General features: G+C 42.8%; 1 protein-coding gene across 1 annotated transcript; it reads left to right on the forward strand.

Annotated features, from left to right (window-relative positions):
- Window positions 1-958: 958 nt before the first annotated feature.
- On the forward strand, window positions 959-15424 carry SENP5 (SUMO1/sentrin specific peptidase 5). The gene is made up of 9 exons (XM_010138232.1): window positions 959-1907; window positions 5319-5424; window positions 5569-5716; window positions 6319-6366; window positions 8226-8303; window positions 10935-11072; window positions 12710-12793; window positions 14182-14232; window positions 14323-15424. The coding sequence occupies exons 1-9, from the start codon at window positions 959-961 to the stop codon at window positions 14431-14433; spliced, it is 1713 nt and encodes a 570-aa protein (XP_010136534.1). The 3' UTR covers window positions 14434-15424.
- The last annotated feature ends 4697 nt before the right edge of the window (window positions 15425-20121 follow it).

Below are 20121 nucleotides of genomic sequence, written 5' to 3' on the forward strand. Positions count from 1 at the left end.
TAACCGTGCTCGCTCTACAGTGTGGGTATTGAGAGAGACTTAACCTCAGGCTAGAGAGTCAGAAATTACATATAGGGAGTGTGGGCTGGGTAGGGATTACCTGTTTATTGCTTTACCTCAAGGGAAGGTAAATGAGAAGAGCCTGTTTACGCATTGAGCCATTGCAACTATTGCTTCTTTTTCCATTTTGGTGAAAATGAGAATGTCCTAGGGAATGTGGGATTGAGTCTGGAGAATGGAATTTTAGATAGGCATGTTGCCTGAGGAATGTGCCTTAGTGTTTTGCTATTATGTTACAGTCCAGATAACTCTGAATTAATTTCCCTTATTCTTTCAGCTGTTTTTCAAGATCATAATGCAGCAGAAAAATGAAAAACCATAGAAGACTTTTGCTTTGGAAAAGAAGTCATTTGCTGGCCCCTAGAAGATGGACCACTGGATTTGGGGATCTTGGGAAATACCACTTTCAAAAGCAATTTTTCCTAGCTAAGAAGACAAGACAGAGTGCTCAGCTAATTGTGAGCTTACATCACAACAAACTGTGCAGACATCTGCAGCGCAGAAGGAAGGCACTTGAGCTCCAAAGCAGGTGGGCTCCTGGTGTGCCTCTAAATGCAGAAACCTATCAAAAACCTACTGTTGAACAGTACAGCTTTCCTTACAAAACTACTGAGAGTGAAAAGGTCCTGTCCCTATTGCAAAGCTGAAAGCGTGTCTGGAGAAGCAGTAGCAAAACTCAACAGTGAGTTCTTTCAGAGTGAAGATCCCTTGAATGAAGAATTTGAAACTGTCGCTGTTCTTAATAGCATCTCTGACAATATCCATTAGGTGGATCGTGTGGAACGCCGGACGGTGCTGCCTTACCTGTAAAGAAAGGTGGTTCTGTGTGCAACGGGGAGGAGGGTGATAATGGTGAGGGCAGCACAGTCCTAGTAGTTTTAAACAACTATAAAAGGAAATGCTGTTGCAAAGGGAGTGGCATGGAACTTGTGGCCCCTTGACAACTATAAAGAGGTCCAAATTTAACCGTCATCCTGTAAAAAAGAGATCTTTATTTATGATGCATAAGAAACTTTCTATGGTTAGGTTTCGGTATAGATTTATAAAATCCCCGGAACTTCGAGCAAGAGGCAAAACCCGCAAATTGAGAAAAATCAAACCAAGGTGGGTGGAGAAGGTTACAAGGGACCATCGAGAGACCTTCCAGCGGGATTTTGAAAGTGGATTGTGTAATTTACTTTCCTACTGGAAATCTAAAAGTAACCGTCTTTGGCACCGGTACAGCTTATCAGATATGAACAATAATACACCCAAATCTTTAGGTGAGGAGAACGAAATATGTGCGCCTGAGATCTGCCATACGCAGGATGCGTTACTGTGTTCTGAGGAGCCAGAATCCAAAGGGCAGGATGGCAGTGTGGATGGTGTCCTGCCAGAACTGCATGCTAGAGCTTCTCCGGAGGCAGAGACCTTGCACCAGGTGGAGACCAACGGGACTCTGGCAGAGGATCACTGCTCTGATGTTTTTGTCTCCATGACAGGAAAAGAAATTGCTGTTTCAGGTCGAGAAGATGCAGAATCTAATGAGGTTGTGGGTCTAGATGGAATGATACCATTGCAATCCTCCTTGCAGGATTCTGATGTCAATGACAATTTTGCAAATGGACCTTTATCCATGGAGCTGGCACAAAATGAGGACAGCTCTAGCCAAATGGAAGTAGAGGGGTCCTTAAACCTGGACAATTTTGGTGTAAAGTTACTAGATCACCCTTACTGTAAAAGTCCTCTTGAGGAGCCTTCGCCAGAAAGCACAGGACTGAAATCAGGAACTCCTCGGAAGGGAGGCAAAAGGAACAGCCAGAAAGCTTCCCTGGTGGCTGATGAGCAGTTGGCAACGTGGCTTTGTGGTATACCTTTTACTACCTTAGCGCTTCCAGGAGTTCCTGAGAACAGCTGGGTGTATCGTGGCGTTTGTGTGTTGCATTAATTCCTTTTTTAAAGTGATTTCTTACGGTGAATTGTAAAGAGTGCTTGGCATAACACTTAGTGAAATAAGGCTGCGAAGAGGAGAGTTGCATCAAGGAAGGACAAATCAATGTTTATCTGACAAGCTGTTCTGAGACATAATTGAATGGTGCCTCTGCTTCTTTTGTTTTAGAGGATGCAATGCAATTTAATTGGAATCTTTGTGGAAAATTGTTGAGATTTAAGTGTCTTTTATCATGGGATTTTGGAAGATTGTGATAAGATTGTAGTCATTTAGGTTGGACAACACCTTTAAGATCAAGTCAAACTGTTAAAAGAGAGGTTAAAACTTCCAAGATTTTTAAATGGTTGACAATTATTACTCTTAACTTGGTTTTACAAAATCCTTAGTGTTCTCATACTTCCTTCCCGCCTTATCCTCTCTTCTCTTGCTCTGTCTTAGGCTGAAACTAAATCACTTAATGAATCGCAGGTTTTAATAGCCAAATATTGTTTGTTGTCACTTAGCTTTCTCTACAATTGTTCATAAAGTAGGCTTATTTTTTAAAAAGCCAAGACTAGTTTTAGCAAAGGTTCAACAGAAAGGCTCTGTGATTTGTTTTTACTCAATGCTGATCATGCGGTATTTGATAGCCCCTCTAAAGAGGAACACGGTAAAAATAGTAATCGGTGTCTTATTTATGTATGGCAGCATACTATGCACATTGTAAGGAGCAGAAAGCTAGCACGTTGTGCCACCCCATGCCATTAATATCATGTTCAAGTTCAGTGGTGTTTCCTTTGGGGATATTGGTCTCATAGGTTCTCATAAACCCAAAGCTGGTGTCAACTAGTGTTAAAGGGGTTGTTTGAAGTTTGACATGCTCTGATTTTTCTGCCCACCTTTTTGTCCTTCAATTTTTGAATTGATTTTCTAAAGCAAAATATGGAGACATTGAAACTCAAAAGATGATTTAGCTTTTCATATCCATATCCACAAGTTAGTGTGGGATGTGTTTCTCTATGACTGGCTTTACGTGATCTGGCAAGGACCAGATACTATGTGAGAAGTAGGGAACTGTGGCACCACAGTGAACAGACCACTTCTGCAGTGGAGTTCTCCAGTTTGTCCAGCAGAAAAAGGGATGTAGTCTTTCTGTAACAGTTAAGAACCAAGTTGTATCAGTTTAAAGTTTTGTGGTCTGATAGGCAGTCATGTTCTTCTTGTTCATGGGAGGCCTGAATAACTGAAAAAAGTGAAACTAAAAAGACAGAGAGCATATACACTAAACTTTCCCGCACTCAACAATTTGAAGAGAATTCTTACCTATCTTTTTCATGAAAGTGAGTGAGACCAGTTTCCATTTTCTTCAATGTTGAGGATTCCTCTCTGAGGGTTGAAGCCAAGTCTACACTTCTTAGGCTTTTGTAGTGATAGGAGAGTAATTCTGAGTTTTCTCAACTGAAAAGCTGTAAAAAAGAATTTTACTTTTGGTGTAATTATGTATAGGAGTTCTTGTCTTGTTTTTAGGAGTATTGTTAATAACTAACTGTACCCTAAAAGAGGCAGCTAATCCAGCAAGAGTTCCTAGGGTAGATGCATGAAGGAGATGTAAGTGCTAGGGGTGCTCTCGGGTTTTGAATTTCTGTGCAGCAGCTGAACTTGGATGTTAGCGGGCTGCAGTATTTAGTGCATTCTGATGTGCTATTAAGTATCAGAGCCCCATGGTAAATCTTGTTTGTGCTGGGCGTCTGATCTTGCACCAGGTCTGAACTTCATATTTTCCTCCTTGAGTTACACCAGCCCAGGCAAGGTCAGAGTCTAGCGAGAGGTCTTCTGGAGCTCTGCTGCTGTTAGCTGTAACTGTGGCAACAATCCTTCCTCTGAGAGTATGAATAAAAAGCTTTTAAAATGTTTATACGTAAAAAGAGAATAAGGTACGCTTAAGCCTCACGCATCTCTAGACTCCTAGCCAGAGTGAGAAATATCCTCCCTATCACAGGCTACTAAGACGTAAGGGCTAAAAGTCGTTAGGCAAGTGTGTGGCAGAGTTGTGAGGAAGGTTATCTTGCCATGAAGAACGCTTCCTCATTCTCTCTTCAGTCCTCCCTTCCATTTGTCACACATCCAGGTGTACTTCTTCCTATATCTTCACTGCTTTTCTCAGCTCTTTGTGTTTTGTTCTTGGTCTCTGTCCTTTCTTTTTTTTATTCTTTTCTTACTGCAGTTCTTCTGGCAGTTTTTTCTGTCAGGTGTTTCCCTTGTCTTTCTTGTTCCCATCCTGATCTTGAACGTTTCCAGGAAATATTGTTAAAGCCTTGGTAAGCAGAGAGTGGATGGTACACTGCACTGTCCAGTGATGCCATTGCACCCCAGCCTGAGGAGAGTCCTGGAGTCTGGGCTAGTGCAATTTCCCTGGACTCTGGTCTCAGATCCAGCTTTCTGTACGCATTTAAAAATGTACACGTTTCTGCTGCATTTAAAAATTCATTTTCAGAATGGTGGACAACTTGGTCTTTTTTTCTCTCACTAGCAAGTGTTGAAATTCTGTTTTCCATTCTCTTTAATTCTAAAAGTTATTTTGGATGCTTGGGTGGGACTTATGTCTCCAGCGTTCCCGTCTTGTGTCTGAGGAAAAAAAAATCTTATTTACTCTAGCATTCATGTCTTCATTATTTCCTAATTCATATCTTTTGGTTTGGGTGTTACGGTTGCCCAGCGCTTTCTCAGGCAATGGCAGGCTGACATGGCTGTCCGTGTCACCTTAAATGCCATCCGTAGGATTCAAAGGTGAATGAGTTAAACATGCTGAGAGCCTGTCTGGTGTCTTCTCTGTTCGCTGTGGTGGCAGCAGAGGAACTGAACAGTCTGCAAACACTCAGCCAGCCAAGGCTGCTTACGTTTGAGGAGGGTAATTCTGCACACCGTAAGGACAAGATACTGCGTTTTCAATGGAAGCTGTTACAGCAACTGATGGCTTTTCACATTGCAGTAAAATTGTTTAAGACGCTAATTGAAATAGGCAGGGGGATGGATTCTCCTTGTGGCAGCGGTATAATTAGTTTGTTGTGTGTATATGGTAAGAATGGGGTCTGATCTTTTCCTGTAAAGCTGGGTGGTGAAGATTCCTGCCTATTTATTTTTGTCCTTCTTCCCCTACCCCCGCTTTTATTTAATGCTGCCAATTTGAGCTTAGTTTTCTTAAATATATACTTGCCATGTGTGGTGCTGTGTGTTGGCTGGGTGCAGAATGATTGCTGCTCATACTTGGAAGAAATGACTGCTTTATTGGACTAGTGAACTTGGAAGATTTTTATATGTTTGCACTTTCATTTTTCTGGTGTATTTAAAGGATTCCTAGATGAAGTTATGAAGAAATATGGCAGTTTAGTACCACTCTGTGAAAAAGATGTCATGGGAAGATTAAAAGAAGTCTTTAATGAAGATTTCTCCCATAGGTGTGTAGCAGTCAACTTCTAGACTTTGTAAAGGACAAATTGCTTGTGTTGCTACTGCACGCTCCACGTCTAACACCTAGCAGAAAAGAAGTCCATTTGTCATGACCTTGACTTTTTTTTTCTACTTTTTCAATCCTGTTTTAGAAAACCTTTTATCACCAGGGAAATCATGAAGTATCGAGAAAAGCATCCCAAAACCTCCACTTGCAATTTCCGGGTCTTCTATAATAAGCACATGCTAGATATGGATGATTTAGCTACACTGGAAGGCCAGAACTGGCTGAATGACCAGGTCAGAGATGCTTGTTGTTTATGTGCTTCCTTGTCCCTTTTTAGCTCATGTATATTAGGATATCAGTTGTTCACCATCTGTAGCTAGGACTATCCTTATCTCTGCACTTGGGAAGTAAAGGAGGCAGTGAGCGGTCACAAGTCAGGAAGGCAGGGGGTGTCCCAACTGAACCATTCTCTTTTGAAGAAATGGTGTTGCGCTAACTTGAGAAAACAATGGCTGCCCATATAGATTTTAGCATCTTCCCCATCTCCAAGCTTGAGCAGGTTACAAGAACAGCCGAGTGAAGCAGCAGTCTGTGGACTGCAGCCAAGAAACCAAGGTGGCTGCAGCACCTAGGGCATGCACCAGTAGACTTAAATTGAATTAAACTGCATTTCAGATGGAGGCAAACGTCAAGTAGCCAGTTACAGTCTCTGTCCAGGCTGACCACTGTTAGTTCCAGAGTGCTTGTCCTTCAGACTACAGCAAAGTGTTACTGTAATTGCTCACCTCCTTATTGCTGTTTTAAGTGTGAAGGGTCCTGTGTTTTACAGGAACTTGGGAGTTTGGATTTTACAAAATTACTCTGTACATATTCAAATATTTACTAACTCTTACAGATAATTAACATGTATGGTGAACTCGTAATGGATGCAGTCCCTGAAAAGGTGAGGGTTTTTCTTACTATACAAATGTACCTAATGAGAGATTTAGAGGGAAGGGTGGAACATTGAATATTTCAAATACAGAATTGAGATTTAGCTCGATGATGTTCTGACTGGTTCCATTATAATTTGTTGCTATTTGCTGCTCAAATTTCTCCCTTTTCCTGTGCTAAAATACAGTTTTCAGTGCTACTGCTCTTGTTTCAGGTTCTGCAGGTGGTCTCTCTGGTAGCCCGATGTTGCTGAGGTACCTGTAGAAAACAGGTGCCCTGGTTTTGCCCATCCCACTCTCCTTTCACCCCTAGAAGTTTCTGTCTCCAGCTTACCTACTTCTAAAGTGCTTTATCCATGCCCTCGCTCACCAGTCTGGTGTTTCAGCTGAAATTTCTGATGAAGATGGATTTCTGCTGAGATGACAAACCATGAATGGTAGCATCTGAACCAAGCACATGTGCTGCTAGCACTCACCCACCCGCCCACCTCGCAGCTGTAAGGGCCGTAACAGCTCAAACTGCGTCAGCTGCCTGCCTGCTGAATGTGAATTGTTGCAGAACTGCTTGGTTCTTCAGCAGGTCTTTCTTTGGTTTGTGCATCCTCAACAGGATGCTTACTGCATTCCAACTGGAGTGTCTAACTGTTGGTGGCAGTTGAAAAAAAGAAACCTCTCCCCCCTTTCTGTGACTAAATTTGCGGCAGTGGCAATTATAAAAAGCCATCTGTTTACTAGAGGAGCTGAACAATTTTCAGGTGAGACCACAAAGGAAGAATGAGACAAAGGCATTTTTAGATGAGCTCTGCAGAATGAAAATCTTAAAAATCTTCAGGCTCAGAAGAAGAAGCGTTGTTGCTTTGATTGGTGGTGATGGTGATTCTTCATTAGCATTCTCTCTACTTCCTGAGTGTGCGCTAGGGTGGTGGTATTGGAGATTGTATCTGTTTGCTTGTGTCTGCTTTTTCTTCATAGTGCATAATTGAAATCCTCATGGGAGATCTTGTGCTGGTGCCTCAGAAAATTATTTTGAAGTCTGTTGGCATAGCTAATGGGTGTTAGACTGTGTTTTCAGATGCTGAATTTCCTAACTTTCTTCCAAATAATAGCTCAAGTCTACTACCACCTCTACACTAGCAGAATTATTAAAAACAGATGTTGCAGATTTCCATTTGTATTGATCTGTTCCGGTAATTGCAAGAAGCTAAGCACAGGGAATAATAGTGTTAACCTGGAGCTAAGTATTTTTTTTTAACATAAGCCTACCTTTTTTGCCTTAAATGTAGGTCTTTAGTTACCAAGTGGATGTGGTATAGCTTAAAAATGCTTTTAAACAGCAGAATATTGTTTTTTGTCAGGAGCTGGTCATAGGAGTTGAATACAAATGACCCTGTTCTTGGATTAAATCTCAACTATTTTGATAATTTTTTGTCTCAGAGCTTCCAACAACTAACACCAGAAGTTACTCCCTTCTCCACCACCCCTACTTTGCCAGTCCAGCGTTCTCTTCCTTAATCCCTGTAAAGAAGAACAGAAACTCTATCTTCTTACCCTAGTGTTTTTCTCACAAGTCTGCCACCAGAAAAAAAATTAAACACGATATGCCTGGAGATACAAAAGTGTAAATACAACTGCTGCAGTGGGTCGTATCATATATTACAGGGAAATCAGCCTTGCTTTATTTGTTTGCTGAAGAACAGCAATAGTTTAGGCTTGGCAAAGCCTCTGTTTGTCCCTGCTGAGTTTTTATTTCTAAACCTGCATTAAATATTGCCTCATTACAAGTTGTTTTGTATTAATTATTCTGGGGAAGGGGAATGGCTGTGCATGAAGATTTCTGTGCTCATTTCTCCTCTCTCTCTCTCTCTTCTAGGTTCATTTCTTTAACAGCTTTTTTCATAGACAGCTCGTAACCAAAGGATATAATGGAGTAAAACGATGGACTAAAAAGGTATCCTTTAACCTGGTATCATTGGTGCTCTGGTTCTGTTGGGCTGGGTTGAATCACTAACTCAAAACTGGGTTACAGTGCATTACCTGCAAAGGATGGGTTTGCAAAGGAGCAGTACAAAGTGGGGAAAGGTTAATAAAACTAGTACTAACTGAGGTTAGTATGGTTGTGTTGGGAGAGGGTGCTTTGAATGGCTTCATCTTCAGTGGTAGGTTATTTCTGTGTATGTTCATGCAAGCTGTTAATTTAGCTGCAAGAAATGTCTCCTACCGCTCCTGACAGTGCAAGGTACACTAATCCACAGGAGAGCAGACTTAATTTTGCTTCTTCCTTTTATCTCAGGCTGGGATTTGTTTGATAAAATCAAATTGTTACTCCTGAGTAACACATACAGGTACTAGAAAGCAGAAATTAGAAATCCATAGTTGCATGGTGAGCAGAATTCACTTGCTTTCCAGAACCCATACCAGATCACGGGCTGCGGTATTTTCTGAGGTAGCTCATACAAAGAGCAGTGCTTTCTCTTTTCTGTGAACATTTGTCCTTTCTAATATGGGAGATGAAGCAAGACTAATCAGGGACCACGTTTGAATGTATGATCTTTCTGCAGAAGCTCTTAAATAGCACACATCTGTGAAATGTTAGAGATGAACTCATTATCCAAATATAAAATCTATTCATATAATTTATTAAAATCTCTTTAAAAAGAGAGACTGAATATTGGTGCTTAATATTCCCAGATTATTTTTTAAATGTTCTTTTTCTCCAGCAACCCAAGTTTTGCAAAAAATCCGAAAGTGAAGGTAGATTCTGAAAGCAGAAGCTGTATTCCTGTTGCTTGAGGAGGGACCAGATGAGAGCAGGACAGATGCTTAGACATTTACACTTGAATTCCTGAGGAATCTCTACAGCAAGAAGGAGAACTAAGCTATTTCTATTGGAAGGATTCAGTAGACTGCTTCATCCTGCACTGTGCAGTTAAGGGGAACTTGCCTCTGCTTTTTGATGCACCAGGGTATTGTACCCAGTTTTATAAATGCTCCCTCCTAGGATACAGGAGGCCGGAGCCTAGAAGGACACGATCCTCTGTGTCCAGCTGCAGTGGTTTCAGAGCTCCGGTTTGTGTCTGCCCCTTCTGGCCGCCCATCAGTTTGGCACTCCTGCTCTGATCCAGTCAGCTAGCTGACTCTGCACTCTCTTGGTGAAGCAAATCTAGGTTGCCACCATTCTTTCTGTATGTCAGGTCTTAACTAAAGATCCTTCCAGCTTTTGGCTGCCTCTTTCCACTCTTCTGCTACAGGTTTGCACACGTGCAGCAATCCCGCAACTCAGGTCACATGAGGACCTTTGAGTTTAGCATGGCTCTGCTATTGCTGGACATCACAGAAGGTGTGTCATTCATTTATCTTGTTCCAGTTTTCCTCCGAGAGCTCAGCTTGCTGCTGGCTGACATCTCTTTGCTTCTTTCCAAGGATGATGGATCGGTGTGTAGCGAGTGTGCTGTAATCTGGTCAGGAGGCAGTTTCTGCAGGGGGGAGCAAGGATCGTTGATGCTTGTGACAATCAAAGTGCTGTTGTGAGCGAGGCTCAGCTGATGACTGCTGTGAATGCCTAGACCTTTTTGTGTCTTCACTTTCCACTGTTACTCAAAAAATACACTTTTCTTTCTGACAAAAGATCTGCCTTTACCAGTAGTGCAGCAATTACGTACTGTTCAAATTGCACAGTGCTTTAAAAAAAAAAAAAGCAGCACAGGAATCTTCCCGCAGGATGAGTTCATTTAGTTCAGTATTCTATTTTTGCTTGTTTTCTGGACTGTACCACCAAAACCCCAGCAATTAGACACCCGTTTCAAGAGGAGCTCAGAGAAGGAAGATCATGAAAGGCCCTGGCTTGGCTGGCTTCCAAAAGCATAAGAGCTCATCTGCCACACAGACACCGGGGGTGTTGTATCTGATCTGCTTGTTCTGTACTTTAAGACCTTCTCCCTTGTTTGCTTGACTGTGACCACAGTACATCTGCTACAAAGTTAAGTTCAAGACAGGATGAATCTGCTCTGCCTTCACCCGCTCCTTTCCTCTGCTCACCAAAGCATCATGCACTTCTCTGCCTTCCTCTGACAAGTTACAGAGCCTGTGTTATGGCGGAGGGAGTCTTAACTGCACCAGCTTGCTGGTTTTATGGGATCTTTGTAATCACAACTGCTTCATCTGTCACCTATCTGTGATGCAGCTCTGCTAGAAATCAGTGCTCGCACTGCAGGAAAGGGACTGCTGAAGATGTGTGACTAACACAAATTGAAGTTTGATTGTATTACTGTCGTTACTTAAGAAATCCCCCTTCGACGCAGATGTTGAAGTGCCACGTGAGCAGGATTTTGCCACAAATACAGTGGTGACTAACTCTGGTGCTGTACAATGCTCCTTAGCCACTTTCTGTGCTATAACTGTATTTTTCTACCTGCTAATAAGTTGTGACTGACATAAACATGAGGAATGTGGTGAATGAGTGGAGGAGGCAGAAGACTTCTGTTACAGGGTGGTGGAGAGGAGACTTAGTTATGGTTAATCTCTCGCTTTGCAGTGTTCTGCCTGAGGAATTGTCTCTAACGTATATTGTTCTTCTTGCCAGGTGGACTTGTTCAAAAAGACTCTCTTGTTAATTCCTATTCACCTGGAAGTCCACTGGTCCCTGATTACTGTGAACATCCCCAATCGAGTTATTTCATTTTATGATTCCCAAGGCATTCATTTTAAGTTTTGTGTAGAGGTAAGAGTGACAGCCGTGTCTGCAAAGTTTGAACTGTTTTCTTAAACTGCTCCCCCTTTCTCTGTCCAGCCTTAAACTTTACATGCAGTTTGTCTGTTTACATGTGTGGGGTGAAGCACAGACCACGAGAGTCATACAGAGCCACCAGGCCATACCAAACCCTAGGTCGGGTTGCCTAGTGCCTAATTAGCCTGACCAGGTAATCAACACACCTTTTGTGGCTCTGTCTTGTCACTCCTGCAAAAATCAGGGGCTCAGAGCCAAGTGCTGTAGGGAAGCAGACTAGCCAGAAGGAGAGGAAAGACAGTTCTTTAAATTGCTGAGGGACTTGTGTTTAGGAAGTGATAAATGATGGTCCTTCCTGGGGGAAGCTGCCTGGGTGAGAGAACAGGACTGATGATGCTGTAGTGCTGCCCAGTGGGGTTTACGTATTGCTGTGCTGTTAGCAGTGTGTTGCCTTTTTCTTCTGTCTGCATGGGTACGGGTTGTGTACCTCTGGTCATAACCCAGTGACCTTTCAATGCTGTAGCCTGAACACTGGAGTTAGTTAAATTATCAGTCTTCCTGGTAGAGAGCAGCCAGAAAACATTTGCTGGGACTAGCAAATTGTAATGACTCTCTTTCAAAAGTTAATTTTGTCAACTTAATTGCTTGCTTGATGCACCAGCCCTCTACTTTTAACTGTGTGTAGATGTTGGCTTACAGAAGAGTAGTAATTATTGTACCCAGGAGAGTTCCCAGCTTGGGCTTCTGAATGGAGAATCTAGTTTCCTGCTGGCATTTGCTGAGGATGAAACTAATGTTTGTTCTGGGAGCAAGAGACCTCATGGTCTCCAGCTTCTGCACTTGAGACATAAACCAGGGGTCCCTCTCAGCAGCCCTACAGTCACTCCTGCAGCCTTGCAATGTGGCCTCTCCCATCCCACTCCAGGCAAGGCATTTGCATTTAAATGTTTCACAAACACCAGACACTTCTATTCCTGTGCTTTTTAGAGGAAGGGAGGCCAATACCCAAAACTCCACTGTGACCCACCCACTAAAGTGAATGTTACTGTGCTGGAGCGTGTTTAAATTGTGCTATAACACCAGCCTGTTTACAGAGAAATAGAAGGATTTGCTTAACCCAAGACCATCGGCTCATTTATTTTGCTTCCCTCGTTTTGCATCAGACTATTTTCCCTGTGTGTCACTAAAACTCCTCTTGGAGTTTTGTTGATGATGTGCAGAACTCAAAGCGTTCTATGTTAAGATTCAGGCAGGAAAAGGCTGTCATACCGAATGTGAGGGTCTTGGTGTCAGCTGAGAAAGACAGGAGAGACCACAGGCCAGACTGCACGGTGTGTCTCCACGTGTCTGAGAGCCACAGCTGCTCTGGTATTAAGTATACCAGTGTACAGTGAGGCTGAGGGGTGTTAAAGCTCCCCTTGATAGACCAAAATGAGCCTTGATGGTAGAAGGCACAGTACCCACCAGAGTTAATTTCTTTATCTGTAGATCTGCACTCAGCTCCTAATGCTTAATTTTCACCTGAAATTTGTCCTCATTGTCCAAAGGGTACCTATCAGCGAAGATGTCAGTGTCTCTCTCCTGTTCTTTAGCTGGTGAATAATGTTGGTTTTTTTCCTTTTCTTTTAAAGAACATTCGAAAGTATTTGCTGACTGAAGCAAAGGAGAAGAATCGCCCTGAGTTTCTTCAGGGTTGGCAGACTGCTGTGACAAAGGTAAAGGCAACACTTTGAGCCCTGGAGTCTAACTTTTTGGGAGATTTTAGGAGGCTGCTTCTAAACCCAGATATTTGTACAAGTAGTAAATTGTTTTAGGCTGACAGTGCGGAGGGTGCTAGGAGGGACTCAGTAGGTTACAAGTGGGATTTAGGGCTCTGTTGCTCATTCAGCTCCCACCAGCTCTTCAATACTTTCTGCAGATGACTGGGTGATCTGAGCCTAATCGCTGAACAATTAAATACCCGTGCAGCAAAATCTGTAGCTGCTGCCCATGTTGGCAGAAGGTCAAAGACCGCATGAGCTGGATGCTCAGCTTCCTCACTTCTCCTGAAAGGACTGTTCTGAACTGTGCCAGATGGGTGGATTTGGTGAGGGAGGGAAGAGGCTAATGCTGCTGCTGCCTGTATTTTGTATTTTCTGTAGACAGAGGGCTTTGTCTCCGGGGCTGTTTGTGGCACATTGCATTTGATCACAAGTAAACAAAGTCTGGCAACAATAAAAGAGAATAACTTGTGTGTAGTGTAAATGAGGGAATATGTGATTTGTGTAGCCATCCCATAATGGCTTCAAAGATATAAAACAGGTCATTGCACACTAGACATACTCCCAACAGCTCCCTCCTCACACAGATTTATTTTTAGATGTTGATACAATAATGAAATGACCCCTCTCTGCACTCATGCACACCCTGTGCAGTCAGAGTTTGTCCTCCTGCATTCTGTGAGGTGGAAGATCTGGGAGTTGAGGAAAAATAATAAATCATTACTTTTCCTCTTCAACAGAGACATAGCAGCACTGTTGAGTGGGACTTTTTAAGTCCGTGTATCAAAACTGAGTATGTTGGCAGAAGTAATGAAGGTTGGAAGTTACCGTTGGGAGACTGTCTTGCTCAGTCGTGTCACCTGACGATGTACCACTCTTATGTTCTTTGAGAGCCTTTGGTGTGGCGGGGGGGAGGAGAGCCGCTGCTGGTAGTGTGGATGCTGAGAGTAATCTTCCTCTAGGCCTGTGTGACTTTGCTGATGCAGTTTTGTTCTGTGTAAAGCAGATAATGCTGTACAAACATTTATTTAAACTAATCGAGAAGCCATTCTGTGTAGGTCACTAAAAGAAAATAAACTTGAAAGAAAGATTTGTAATTTGTTTTCTGTCCTACACTATATATTTTTCTAAATGTTAGGTGTTATTCTAACAAGGTGTTGAGTGTCACCTTGCAGAAGTTGGGATCAGAATAAGTAATTACAACTCTGGTTTCTAGTGTTGCAGAACAGCTAGCTCTGAGAACAAGATACCTGATCACTGTGCCAAACCTCCTTTTGGACTTTACGCAGGACTTAGAGAATAAAAGGATAAGTAAAGACCTAACATGTTTCTTCTTCTTTCAGTGCATTCCACAACAGAAAAATGACAGTGACTGTGGGGTTTTTGTGCTCCAGGTAAGAGTATTCTTTTATAAAAATCAATGGCCTCTGTTGTTCATATAGTAAATGTCCTTTTTTTCAATCAAGCCTTTTCCTTTTCCTCAGTACTGCAAGTGCCTCGCCTTAGATCAGCCTTTTCAGTTCTCCCAGGAAGATATGCCCCGAGTGAGAAAAAGGATTTACAAGGAGCTGTGTGAACGCCAGCTAATAGACTAATAAAATGCAGACAACCTAATTTCTCTGGCATTTCTGACAAGTTGCAGCTGGTGTTTGTGTACTTGAATTTCTGAAAACTTCCATGAATTTTGAGCGATTCTCAGCTGAGTGGTGTGGCCACTGTTGTTACCTCAATTTTTTGACAAGCTCTTTAACTGGCAGAACATAATAGAGCTGCCGTAAAATATTCCTTATGTCAGTTTGGTTTTCTTATGTTCTTTCCTGTATTTAATATTTATTATCTGAGCATGCATATAGGCAAAGCATGCAACTAAAACCATAAAACTGTAGATTTGGTGCACCTTTGAGATGTAGCTAGAACTGACAAACAGGTGATTTTGTCTGGAAACATAAAAGTTGCATGATATGTTTTCTGATGCAATAATGCTTTGAATGTATCAAAAAAAAAAATCGATGCCATAACAAGAACAGCTAGAACCTATTTGATAGTTCCATTGTCCCTGTTGTTTCTGTATAATACCGGATTACCACTTTTTAGGTTGGCTAAACTCATCTATGGATTTACTTTGTGGAGAGCCCTTTTTTTAAATAGTCAAATTGCTAATAAAGTTTGTTCTGTTAACATATATGCAGCTGTCATTATCAGCCTGTCCCTATAGATAAAAAGCAGCCTTTGCACAAGTAAAGCTTCAGCACTTGTCTGTATAATAAAAAGTACGAAGGTGTTCAGCCAGTCAGATTGATGGTGTGTTCCTGTATGCTGCAGAAGTTTCCATGATGTGTGTATTAGGGAGAGTTATAAAGCTGGCCCTGAAGAGTCACAGCTTAGATGCTAAGATAAACTCCTTGGCTGTAACTGTTTAAATCTGCTGGCTTTGGCTCATTTTCCAGTTCCACGATATACAGTGAAATGTACCGTTTTGGCATCTCTCCTTTCAGCTCTGTCTTCAAATGAACTCCCTTCAAGCTTGTCGTGTTTAACCTTCCATTGGCTTTTGCCTTTGTTCAAATATAAATTAATTCACTTCTGCTGCATCTGCTGTTTGATTGTCTCAAACATCCCTGGTTTTGTTTGCATTCAGTAGCACTGATGGGTCTGGGTGGGAATAATAGCACTTGTGGTGGGTGCCGTACAAACACACAAGACCATGTCGTTCTGCTCCGGAGGGATAGGAGGCTGCGGGTCCGGCACTGAACTTTGCTGTGTTGCTGCACTGGGCAGGAATAAGCGAGAGCAGTGTTTTTTCGCCTTGATCTGTAAACTGTGATGTGCTCCTTGCTTAAAGAGAGCTACTTTTGTTTGAAGAGACTGTTGTGTGGGACTGCTAGACCAGCAAATGTCTTCGCTGTGTTTTTCTGCCAGATAAAGAGGTGAGTCCAGAAGAAAACTATTTTCAGTGCTGAACATCATCTGCCGCACGGCTTCACTTTGTGCCTGTCCATAGCCCTGTCTTCTGATGGGGGAAAACAACTTTGACTTCCCCGTCTTGCAAATTAATTCAGGCTTGAGCCAAACCAGGTGCAAATCCCTCCTAGAATACGGGAGGGAGCAGGGAGAGTGAGGGGGTGCCAAGCGCTGTCGGGCGGGAGGTGGGAGTGTGTGCATGCTGTGTTGTGCTAGAGCAGGAGGTCCTGCAGTATCCTTGCATGTGCTCACTTCCCCTCACTGGCAGCTGGCAAGGGCTGGCTCAATTAGCGAGATAAGGCCCTGAGCACTTGGTTAGATAGTTTAAACAAGGAACTTACTGAATTGGAAAGAACCTTGACACCCAGACGGGCTGAACGTACGTTGGTGCAGAGGACCCCACAGCACGTGGTTTCTTTGGGTTTCCCTGAAGCGTTACCAGTACAAACAGCAGCACCTTCTTGCGGTGAGCGACTGCGAGCAGTGGAGGGTGACTTCCATGAAAATTGAAGCTTGGCACATAGTTTCTCACATGCTGGGGTAGAACATGGAAGCCAGAACTGCTGTTCTTGTCTTCTCTCTGCGCTGCTATCATGTGAACGGTCCAAATGCTGCCACGTGGTGGGACCAGCTGAACAGTATTTCTATGAACTTCGTGTTTCACAGGAACACGGTTGCTTTGAAGGAGGTGCACGTGTACCAGATTGTTTGAGGGGAGGGAGGCATTTGAATCTGCCGCCTTGTGTACTGGGGGACAGGGTGGGGAAGGATGCATGTTGGAAAGTACTTCTTATGTCTGTCTTGTCATCTAGAGGTTTGCTGACAAGTGTTCCAGTTGGTTATGGGGCAGTACAGAGGAGCTGCACTTGGGTCTCCAGCTGTGAACACACCAGTGAGAGGCCTCTGGAGGAAAAGGAGGGGAAATTGAAAACAGAGCTAATGTAAGCAAAGTATGTTGGTGAAATTAATCACAGGCAGTCAGAATCTCAGCCGCTGTAATGGCGTATCCTGTGAAACTGGACTAATTAACTCCTCCTTGAGAATGTCTTTGATGCCTTAGAGGAGATGGACTCCATAATCTGTAGTCATTTTACCAGTTCTTGAAACATTCAGAACTGTGTGGAGTGTTTTTGTTATGAGAGGCGCCTTTATGTGGATGTAGTTATGGCTGTTAGGAATTCCATTAATGCGATCTTCAGAATTTCATAAATCACTCTGAACTGGTTTGGCTGATGCTTAAATTTCACGACTTGTTCCAAAGAGATTGTCTCGCGGTGCTGATTTATACAAATAGTCCCAGAACTGGGGAAGCCTCCATCTTGTGCATGACAAATTTAAGCTACCTGAGTTATAATAAACCTTAAACACAATTGGAAATAAATTATTAGTTTCAATTTTGTTTGCTTTAATCTATAGTTTAAAATGACTGTGCAGCTGATATAAATCAAAAAAATATGAGATGCAGCCTTGATTCTGCAAGGTAAGTAGAGAGATGCCTATTGCTAAGCTGTGAGATATGTGCAGGAGGGAGCTGAACCTTCGGGCTGTCAAACGTGCTCTTGCTCCAATCATATCTGGCCCTCTTGAGTGTGAAGGTGATATTTTGAATGTTTCACTTGCACCGTTACCGAGCCAGACCGGCTTGCAAAGAGTTTGCTGGCTTGTGTTGAATCTCTGGCGTAATGCTGAAGCTGCCTTTCCTTTCTCAGAGCTTTGATTGGCATTACCTCTCTGTAGCATTTATTCAACGTGAAAATTTAAACCTTGGGAAATGACACAGACGTAACTCCACCAAGCCAACAACTGTGTCTTCTGGGTGTGTTCGTGCATCACATGAAGCCCATTTTCCTGTGAAGTAATAAAACTGAGATTTACCGTAAACCCCATTTTCCTTCAGCAGTTTGGTTTCGTTTTAATTTTAAAAGCAACTGGTGTGATGGTTGAGGGAGCGTTTGCAGCAGCTTGTTTTGGGATCTCTGTTATTAGGAGACGCCTCTCGAGTTGATTAGTTCAGTAACTCTGAACTGTACACTAATGATGCTCTGTTCTGTGGCACTGCAGTGATATAACTTACTGTGGTTTGAGCTGTGACAACGTACAAGATTGGAGATGTCTCATATTGCATTAATAAGGGTGGAAATCTGGCGTTAAACACTTTCTACTGAGGTGGCATTTAAAAAACACAAATCTGTCAACAGAGCAGGTAGGACTTGAATTGCTCTTCTAGATCAGACTAAATTAATGCCCATCTTGTGTTCCTTGTAGCTATGTAATGACAGAGTTAAATTGTCTTTGCTGATTTTTACAAAGCCCTACAGCTTGTGAGTCTGTGATAATGGAGGGAATGAAGGCTTAGCAAATGTCTCTTTAAGCTATTAATCATGAGACTGGCAACATCATTGTCTTTATTACAGTCGTAATTTTAAAATCCTATCATGGAGGAGGAAACGTGGATGCTTGTTAAATATATTCTTCAGTGGAAAGTACTAAGAAATCAGATCGTTAAAGTACAGAATCATAAGAGACACTAGAGCCTTGCCAGGAACAATAATTACTATTTATATGTAATAGGCACTGGGAGGGAAGGAGATGAGTCTGATTTGCTTGTGCCTGAATTTAATGGATTTTATGAGTAACCAACTAGAAGGATTTGGGGATTGAATTTCACTCAGAACATGTAATATCACAAAATACAGAGCTAAAATGTGCTGCGAACTGAGTGAAATACCTTGAGAAATCAACTGGTTTGTTGTCTCTCAACACAGGTAAGTAGAACACGGGTGAAGCAGCTCCTGCCTCTGCCTGAAATTCTGACGAGTTCTTAATTCTCGTGTTTGTTTCCAGCACTGCTGGTAACTCCTCTCCCCTAACGTGGCACTTTCTTGAGGTTGCAGGCTTTACCTAACGCTTGTGTTACCTGGGGCTCTTTACAGGCAACCTTGGGATGCATCCGAGGGGAGGAGGGATCAAAAATCCTTTGGGGAATCTGTTTGCACTACCTCGTGATCTGTGTTCCGTGGGAGGAAGGGCAGGGGAGAAGAGATCTTTGAGTAAGATGTGTTTAACTGGATACCGTGGGTCAGGTCATGGTTGTGGTACCTGAGCTTGATACGGACAAGGAGCCGTATTGCTTATGGAAACCGTTGGATGATGGGAGAGGAATGTAGGGACGAGATGCCTTCTGCAGGGATGATGGCTGTGGTGTGCACGTAGGGATGCTGTGTCTTGCTTCAGGCCCGTGCATTTTGGATCAATTTAATGCAGGCAGCAACTGCGGCAAAGGAGGAAACTTCCTCCACAGTTTCCGCTGAACGTCACGTTTGTTTAGGACAGTCGAGGCTTGACAGTTTATCCTCAGCATCTCTGACAGCTCCAGCCTATTGAAAAGCAGACAAGCGTGCTTCTGCTCCACTGCAAGCACCGGGGCTGCCCGAAGGCTCGTACAGATTGAGTCGATTCCAGCTCACCTTTCAGTTCCCGGCTGCTTTGGGGTTTTTTTGGTTTTAAAGAAGTCAGATACAGAGAATTTTAAGGTGTATCTTCAATAAGTGTATTCCCTTCTTACTTGGGAAACTCGTCTTTGTAGATCTGCTTTACATTTTGCATATGTAGGTGCTTCTGTTTCTCAATTAGCACAAGGCAGTAATCTTTAAATGTTGCTATTAGTGGGCAGAAGGAGACTTCAGGGCTTCATTTTTGGCAAAGTTTTGTTTTGTCCTCTGGTGGATCTCACTTCAGATGACTTTTTTTTTTCCTTTATAACCTAAATATAGCTAAAAGATGCTGAAAAACTTCAGGCTAATGAAATGCAATGCCTTAAATTAATGTCCCTTTAGGATTCTTGTAGGCTCTTGATGGTCCCAGGCAGAACGCCCTGGTCTTTAGAAGGGACTGGGATGTATTTTGAGGGGATCAGAGCTATTTAGAAAACAGGGAGTGTACCGGTTCAGTACTCCAAATCATTTCATCTTTTTACCACAACATACATGAGAAACTGAGTATTTTGGTCCTGGTGAAGTTCTTGGCAGCCTGTAGCTCGTGGCCTTTCCTATGGCTGTGGGGGTACCCTGGGGTGCAGCCTGAGACAGATGGTTCTTCCCGGGGTACTTTTTGACCACCAGATGTCACGCAAGGACCATCAGAACAGCATGTGCTGCTGCTGCGCTCCAGCTCCCCCGCTCATGGATTGTCCAAGCCATGATGTCTTCTGGTTGCATGTCACTTGCCACGTTGGTGGTTGTCTTCTCACGTGTTTCTCAGCAAAGTCTGCACCGCACTTGCAAAAAGAAGGCGTACGTTAAATCAAATGCACGCGCCCCCCG

The sequence above is a fragment of the Buceros rhinoceros genome, unplaced genomic scaffold (assembly GCF_000710305.1).
Source record: "Buceros rhinoceros silvestris isolate BGI_N320 unplaced genomic scaffold, ASM71030v1 scaffold36376, whole genome shotgun sequence".
In the NCBI taxonomy this organism is placed as follows: Eukaryota; Metazoa; Chordata; class Aves; order Bucerotiformes; family Bucerotidae; genus Buceros; species Buceros rhinoceros.

Coding starts and splice junctions, on each gene's coding strand:
- SENP5 (XM_010138232.1), top strand. CDS start 959: ATGCTGTTGCAAAGGGAGTGGCATGGAACTTGTGGCCCCTTGACAACT. Junction 12,794..14,181: donor GGCAGACTGCTGTGACAAAG/GTAAAGGCAACA, acceptor TTCTTCTTTCAG/TGCATTCCACAACAGAAAAA. Junction 14,233..14,322: donor GTGGGGTTTTTGTGCTCCAG/GTAAGAGTATTC, acceptor CCTTTTCCTCAG/TACTGCAAGTGCCTCGCCTT.